The sequence below is a fragment of the Poecilia formosa genome, unplaced genomic scaffold (assembly GCF_000485575.1).
Source record: "Poecilia formosa unplaced genomic scaffold, Poecilia_formosa-5.1.2 Scaffold473, whole genome shotgun sequence".
Taxonomy (NCBI): Eukaryota; Metazoa; Chordata; class Actinopteri; order Cyprinodontiformes; family Poeciliidae; genus Poecilia; species Poecilia formosa.
This window is the reverse complement of record NW_006800412.1, coordinates 361,915-370,005: the sequence shown is the minus strand read 5'-3', so window position 1 is coordinate 370,005 and position 8,091 is coordinate 361,915. Positions and strand designations below refer to the sequence as shown.

The following is an 8,091-nucleotide window of genomic DNA, read 5'->3' as shown; positions in this document are numbered from 1 at the left end:
ATCCTGGATGAGTTTCTCTGGTCGGAGACTTTAGTCGTCTGGGCCTGAAATGTTCTGCAGCTGCTAGAAGGTCCACTGAGGAACTGTGGTTCTGACTGGTTCTGGTTGTTCAGTTTCAGATCCGATGTTTGCCTGGCGACCTCTGACCCCAGCCCGTCATGAAGACCCGGTCCAGGTAGAGGAGGCGGAGCCTGAGAATGAGGCAGCTGATGAACTTCCTGCCTGACTAACTCGGATGCACCATGCCCCCCCCCTTGCTCTTCATCATCTTCATCATCTCTCCGTCCTCCTCTCAGCCCAGCGGCCCCTTGGACGTCTGCAGCTTGGGGGCGGGGCCAGGACGGCAGGCCCTCCCCTGTCAACCGCCCCCCACCAACATGAAGGAGTTCATGCAGATCAGAGTCGACCCCCCTGGCATCACCTGTGGAAACCCCCCAGAGAGGTTCTGCACTCTGGTTGGTACTGCCCTCACCCCCGTTCCTCTGGGTGGTCGGGTTCTAGTGGGGGTCGGGTTCTCCACCAGAGGCCTTCATGGTTCTGGTCAGCAGATGTTTCTCCAGGGTGGGGCTCCTCCGGCCCCCCAGGGTCCAATGGCTGCAGCTGAAGGAGGAAGGCGGAGTCCCCAGAGAGAACCTGCAGAATGACCTTGTTGCTAGGCGACAGAGGGGGCGTGGGAAACATTTTCTGTTTGGATCTGAAATGAAGTCATGGAATATTCCTTCCTCTGATTATTTTAATCTTTATTTATTATTGATACTGGAAGTAGTCAGCCGGGGAGCTCCTGCAGGGCTCGGCGCCACAGCTTGGACACCACAGAGACGCCGTGAGACCCGCTGTCTGGCTAATTGTCCCCGTGGGACTTTCATGTTTGAATTATTAATAAATGCTAAATACACTCAAAAAAACTAAATGTTAATGGCAAAAGGTGAAAAAAAGTCAAACAAAATGTTTTGTTGGCTCAGAAGCAGCGGCGTTGCATAGCAACAAGGTCCTCGGTTCAAACCCTTGCAGTCACTCTGCAGGTTCTCTGTCTTCAGTCCAGGAACTCCGGGTGGCCGTCTCTTGTCCCCAGGTCAGAGTGTCTCTGCATTGCCCTGTGATGGACAGCTGATCCTCCATATCCTGAGTCACGAGGAGACCATGGACGGAGCCACATGTTTTTGGCTCTAATGGCCTTTATTTGAAGGTAGTCCGACAGGAAAGAGGGTAATGAGCGAGGGTGAAGACGTGTCGGCAGGCCGGGAATCGAATCTGCGACTAAGGCCTCCATGCTTTGGTCATGCTTTGCCCCTGCGCCACCACAGGGGCAGAGCCACATATGAGCTGGCCTTGGTTCTGGTTCTGACCCAGTCCATGGTGTGACAGTTGGCACCAGCAGCCTCAGGGATTAACTCATCAGATTAGAGTCGGTGTTAATCTGCCGGACCAGAGAGGACCAGAACCCGCCCATCTGACCAGAACCCACATGTTGGGTGGTTCTGATGACCCACTGGTCCTCCATCTTTCCTCTTCGTATCACTTCATACCGGTTCTACAACCTACTTCAGTCTGTCTGTAGGGGTGTGAGACTGGACCAGACCTGAACCAACTGGACCCAAACTCACCTGACCCAGTCACCTTAGCAGAACTGACTGGAACCGACCCAACTGATCCAGTTGGTCCTCAGTGGGTCCGGTCAGGCCCGGTTGGTCCTCTGTCTTTAGTGTTAAAATAAAAACCAGGCCAGTAGTTTGGTAGTGGGAGCTTCAAAGTCTTTTCACAGACTGACAGTTGACCATTGACCCAGAAGTCGTGTCATCTGACTGACTCTGACAGAGCTGGAAGAGACCGGGTCGGACCTAAAGAAGTCTGAGTCCCTGAACCCAGCTCTGCTCTTTCTATAAACAGAAGTAATAAACAGAAAGTTGAAGGTCCACCACCGGTCCACCTGATGCCTTGTTGGATGTGTTGGCAGGAGAACCCGTACCTGTGCAGCGACGAGTGCGACGCATCCAGCCCTGACTTGTCTCACCCTCCTCAGCTGATGGGAGACAGGGAGAGGGGGGGGCTCATCACCTATTGGCAAACCATCACCTGGTCCAGGTATCCTGAGCCCCTACTGGCTAACATCACTCTGTCATGGAACAAGAGTCTGGAGGTGGTCGATGACATCATCATTACCTTTGAATACGGGAGACCGACCAGCATGGTGCTGGAGAAATCCATGGACAAAGGTAACCTGTCAGCAGTCACTCAGAAAAACCAGCCATAGTTCAGCACCAGTTTCTAGTGAGGATGTCAGAGATACACAGAAGAACTTTGGGTCGACACCAGGAAGCAGCTGAAGGCTGCCAGCTGGTAAATGTTTCCCCTGACACTGAGTTGCTGTTGTCCTGCAGGTGCAACATGGCAGCCATATCAGTACTATGCTGACGACTGCCTCGAGGCCTTCGGCATGTCACCTAAACAAGTTTCTGACTTGGCGCCGACCAACCTAACCCGGGTCATCTGTACTGAGAAGTACTCCCGCTGGGTTGGGGCCAAGGTGAGTAGCTGGACCTGACTTATGTTTCACTGGGACAATAAAATCTCAGGAAAGTCTTTGAAACTCTGTTGACCTCAAACTGCTCCAGGAAGAGAAGAACGTGGTGTTTGAGGTGCGTGCCCGATTTGGTGTGTTCGCTGGGCCAAAGCTCATCAACATGGATGCCCTTTACGTCCGGATGGAGACGATGAAAGGTCTCAGAGACTTCTTTACCTTTTCCAACCTCCGTCTGCGGCTCCTCCGCCCCGCTCTAGGAGGAACCTACGTCCAGAGAGATAACCTACTGAAGTACTTCTACGCCGTTTCCAACATTGACGTACCTGCCAGGTAAGCAAACTCCTGAACTTGCTTACATTTTAGAAACATTTGAGGCATTCACAGACGTGATCAACCAAAAGCCCACCGGCAGCAACCCTCAACTAGGCGTCACGTTCTGTACATCTGAAAGTCCTCAGCTATGTTACAAACACATGACCACATGCTGTTGGCGACGAACAACCACACCAGACCTTAATGATCAGGTCTGGAGATGTGGTGGGGTTAGGTAGGGTTACGTCCAACCCCGGGACTGGGCTCAAGTGGGGTCAGGTCCGTGGGGGACGTGGTGGATCTTCTGAAACTTCAGCAGGTTTTAACAGATGTTGAGTTTCTCACCACCAAAAGGACAGGCAGGTTCCCAGAGAAGAGATGTGGTTAGGGTCCTGGATTGGGGTCAGGCCTCTCTGATTGGTGCTCCATGCTCATCTGTTCCTCAGGTGCAAATGCAACCTGCATGCATCTCAGTGTGTGCTGCGGGATGCCACCCTGCAGTGTGAATGTGAGCACAACACTGGTGGACAGGACTGCCAGCGCTGCAGGGGGGGCTTCAGGTCCCGCAGCTGGAGACCAGGATCCTACCTGCCCCTGCCCAGAGGCGCCGCCAACACCTGTACGACCCCCCCACACACACTCATACATAGACCCACACCAGGTGACACAGAACTCCATCCCTACCTTTTGTTTCCCAGGTGAAGCAGCAGGAAGCGCGGTTGGTAAGCAGCATTCATCGCTCGTTTCCTCACCTGTCTGCTCTACTGTCAGTGTTGCATCATTTTTTTTATCATGTTGTTTAAAGGATTCGTCCATTTTATTATTTTTTAATCAATGCAGCTAAACTCACTTTACTTGCCTGTGATTTTCTTTTGTGTGAGATTTCTGAGGCTTCAGCCAATCGGCTGAATGGTTACAGAATCCTGACTTCACCATGAGAGAAACACCTGAACCTTCATGACTCCTGGGAGTTAAAGCACCAGCAGATGGTGGAGTTTAATCTGTTTTAATGGTTAATCACCTAACTCACACACACACGCCTTTACTCAACCTCCACACCAAGCTTTAGCAGCAGCTTTGCAGCTGGTGCCTGACACGCCGTCAGTAACGACTCTGAGTCTCATTAAAGTTGCATTCTATAACTTTAAAAGTTTTACATGTTTGTTAAAAATGTCGCCATGACGATTTAATATGAGACATAATCTGAAAAAAATTTGCTCTTCCCAGTGCTCCCAGTTCCAACTGCAGAAATACACCACTCAGTTAGAAACAACCAATCAGAGCCAGAAGGAGGTGTTGGCGTTGCCAGTCACCTCGTGTACGTGCTGCTCAGACCCTCTGTCTTCCTCTCTGCTTCTCTACAGCTTGTTCATCACAACAGAGCCTGCCATGATTGCTGAGGCTAGTTAGCATAGCCACCTATCACAGCAGTTTTCCTGAAATGGTAGGTTGTTTCTGTCCCATTAGCACATTTAGGAGCATATACATGAGGATGGTTCACAGCACCAAGACCCGCCTCCCGGCTCTGACTGACTGTTTTTTGTCAGTGCATTTCTTCAGACGCCACTAGAGGCTCAGGGAGGATTATGTGTTATATGAAAGAGACATGGCGACAGTCTCAACAAATGCGTTAAAAGAAAAACACAATTTTTTTAAAATAAAAGTTACAAACTGCATAAAACAGTTAGTTTAGTCACCCATAAAGACCATTTTCAGTCATTTTGAACAGAAACCTCTAAGATGCAACAGTGGCAGAGATCAGACGTTAGATGAGACAGTCAGTGGTGGCTGTAGAGCTGCTACCTCAAACCTCTGGACTCTGCTCTCCGTCTGCTTTTGTCCAGAAGCGTTTGGGTTAGAAAAACATTAGAGGTCAGAAAAGATCTCTGCAGAACACAGACGGGAGCATTATTACATCATCTGACAGAACAATCCAAGCAAGTCCAAGGTCAGGCAAAGAAAGGTGGGAGAAAACATCCACATTTCAGCCGACACCTGGGACTTGGAGGAGATTAAGAGTAGCTCAGTGACGCCACCCTTTGACTCCACTTCAGACTTCTCCTGTTGTGCAGAAATTGGTTTTGTTTCCATGGCGGAGGAACTTGGTTCCTCTGTTAACACCTGCACCAACATGCCACAGGTTAAAATACGCAGACTAACAGAGTTGGTGGTAGAAATTATACTGTAAAAATGATTCGTATTTCATAAATACAATGGTCACTTTTTACAGATCTTTAAAGGTTTGATGATTGGCAGTTTGTTTGTCAGAGAATCTCCTCCAGACTGAGGATCAGCTGCTGTTGTCGGGAGAAGCTGGAGGACTTTCTCCAGCTCCTCAGAGAACCTGATCCGTGTCAAAGGATCAGAGATATGAAGCCAAAATATTACTGAAAGAAGTTCATGTGTGAAAGTGTGTGGTGTTATATGTTGGGGTAAGAGTGCCATCTCTCTGCTGTTACCTGTACTTGCTGTCATCATTACCTTCTCAGGTGTGAAAATGACTCAAAGATCAATTTTGTGCAGAAGGAGAAGATAGGGAGAAACTGGACCTAAACAGGGACGGAACGGCTCAGTTCGGCCCAAGAACCAACACAGTTCCCCTAAATTAAGACACCAGGATGGAAATGAGACTGGAGAGCTCCCAGTTTAATGTTCTGCAGAGTTCAGCCAGAATTTGTAGAGAACAAAATCACTAAGAGTCATCACTCTTCTTCTCTGACAGCAGCTTCTGATGGACCAGATGGAGTAACTGACATCACGACCTCTGCCACTGACAGCAGCACCAAGCCTGACCTGAACGCTGCTGTTTGGACATCGCCCACTCTGACTGACGATACTTTCACTGGCAGCTCAACTCTTCCGGACAGAACCACTTCCAGCCCCTCTACCACCACTGACAGCATTTTGTCCATGTTTTACTATTCACTGACTACTTACACAACCACAGGAAGTGCTCTTACTCTACCAGGTGCAGCCAGAAGTTCGATTGCCACTGACCCACAGACTATCACTGCTGCAGAGACAAGTACTGCCACTGATAGTCCAGTTCCGACTGATAACCCTGTATTTGGTAGGACTAGCACTATATCCATGCCTGACATGAGCAGTACTACAAATTCTGTCATGGCCGTAGATGTCATCAGAGCATCTGACAGTAGTACTGTAGTTTTTACTGCTGTGAGTAGTACTCGTAGTGCTAGGAGTGCTGGTGTAACAGGACTTCCTGCAGACATCCGTTCACCCATCAGGACAGCCCAGGGGAAAGTTACCAACAGTCCCAGTAGCACCATTAGCAGCTACAGTGTAGCCAGTAAAAGCTTCACAATCTCAGCCAACACCAGGGATTTGGAGGAGTCTAAGAGTAGCTCAGTGACACCACCCTTTTACTCCACCTTTTCTGGGACTGGTAATACCAACTTGGTGACCAGTGTCATTCCACCTTCTGTTGGTGTAGTGTCATCAACCAGGGCCCAGAATCCAGCAACCATTCCAGAAATCACTCCACCCAGTGAACAGCTGTCTTCAGGGGACGCTCTGTCAACTGGAACTACTCCAACCTCTCAGGAAGGAGACGCTCCACCTTCAGCCGGAGTTGACGCTACGTCTGTTTCTCCAGATATTCTAGTCAATCCATTGCCCCCTCAAACTGTCCCATTAGATGTAGCAACTCTTCCTGAAGAAACTAAACCCATTTTAAAAGCCCAGAGTATGCTTCCTCCTGTGGAACCTCCTGAAGATGTTCGCCTTTATGTACCTTCAGTTTTACCACCTTCAGACGTTCCACCAGGCGGCCTGTCATCTAAAACTCAAGAAACTGCAACTGATTTGCTGTCTTCTGAGTTACTTCTGCCAAAGGAATCTCCTCCTGTAGGATCTACTTTGAAAATACCTGCAGAAGCATTATCCACTAGAGATTCTGACAGTTTGATGGCTGTACCTTCTCCTGATTCAGTTTCAGATATACCTTTTTCTGATTTCCCTTCTCGTAAGAAACTTTCAGAAACACCTCCTCCAGATGTAGAGTCCTCTAGGACTCCTGGCGCTTTGACAGATGCACCCCTTCTCTCACTAACTCCACCCACAGCTCCCCTTTCAGCTCCTGGGGCTGATGTAGAGCCATCGGCTCCTTCTGGGGGAGAATTGGAATTGAATCCAGGTTTTGAAACCTTGGATCAATCTAAACTCAGTGCTAATCTAGATGTGGACGAATCACTACAAAATCCAATGCCTAGTTCAGAACAAGCATCCGTTGGTGATCCTGCAACCCAACAAGAAGAAAAGTCTTCTGGGGTGGAAGTAGCTCAGCCATCCGAAGAATTGGCATCTGGGAAAAAGGAGTCTAAAGAAGAAAGGACAGATGAAAGAGATATGAAAGGTATAACTGATTGCATTAAAATATCTCTATATTCAGATAAACTGATCAGAATGACAAGATCAGGAACCTTAAGATTGTTCCAGTCTAAGAAAATGTCATAAAATGATCTACTATCAGCTTAGCGCATTCATGACACAAGTTGTAGCTTGAAACACTATAGAATCTCTGCATGGATCTCTTATTTTGAAGTCCAAAAGGAAGTACTTCACGCTCTGCCAATTTGCTTTGACACAGTTTACTTCTGCTTCCTTAGAGGAATCCTCTGGTTTCCACTCATTCTGGAAACAGACAGAAAAGAAGCAGTGTGTCAATGATGCCTGGTTCCGGTTATTAAACATGAAGGCTGTTAAGAACTAAATATGAAGTTCAGTAAAATAATTACCGAATAATTTAAAACCAACATTTTTTGTCTGTTCACAAAAGGAGTCGCCATTTCCAAAAAGGAGGAGAAAGGCTTTGAGAAGAAAGGTACTAACCAACATGGCTGCTGCTTTTATAAGATGTTGTCATGACTGGTCAGACATCTGACCCTTGATCTGTTGTTGCCATGGTTACTCTGATTACTTCATGTTTTAAGCAATCCAGAAGATTCTGATTCCAGGAGGACCAAAGTCCACTCAGCTGTCCAAAATCATTTACGTCAACTTCCAGGGTAAGACCAGCTCCCTCCCAGATCCCCCAACAGGAATCCAGAAACACGGTCCGGTTCTGGATCCAGTCCCAGATTAGAACTTCCTCTGCTAAACATCTAAAATGGATCAGAACCAGCCGGTTCTGATGTTACTGGACCCAGCAGTCAGACTGGACCTTCCAGAACCAGAAGTCCTGGTTCTGGAGCACAGATCTTGGTTAGGGTTAACCCTAAGCCAATTAATGACACTTC

The 8,091-nt window shown here is 48.3% G+C and overlaps 1 protein-coding gene across 8 annotated transcripts in view; it reads left to right on the top strand.

Moving 5' to 3' along the window:
- The window catches only part of ntng2a (netrin g2a), a 14,052-nt gene that overhangs the window by 3,460 nt on the left and 2,501 nt on the right, over positions 1-8,091 (top strand). For 3 of the 8 annotated variants that reach the window (XM_016664206.1, XM_016664205.1, XM_016664209.1), the window contains exons 1-9: positions 7-455; positions 1,955-2,213; positions 2,379-2,524; positions 2,613-2,851; positions 3,280-3,452; positions 3,532-3,555; positions 5,556-7,208; positions 7,632-7,676; positions 7,786-7,860. In XM_016664206.1, coding sequence (XP_016519692.1) covers positions 243-455; positions 1,955-2,213; positions 2,379-2,524; positions 2,613-2,851; positions 3,280-3,452; positions 3,532-3,555; positions 5,556-7,208; positions 7,632-7,676; positions 7,786-7,860 — 2,827 coding nt within the window. In that variant the 5' untranslated portion in view covers positions 7-242. Of the gene's footprint in view, positions 1-6; positions 1,880-1,915; positions 2,214-2,378; positions 2,525-2,612; positions 2,852-3,279; positions 3,453-3,531; positions 3,556-5,555; positions 7,209-7,631; positions 7,677-7,785; positions 7,861-8,091 lie in introns of those variants that run through there. The other 5 variants (XM_016664210.1, XM_016664207.1, XM_016664208.1 and 2 more) reach the window with 5 other exon arrangements.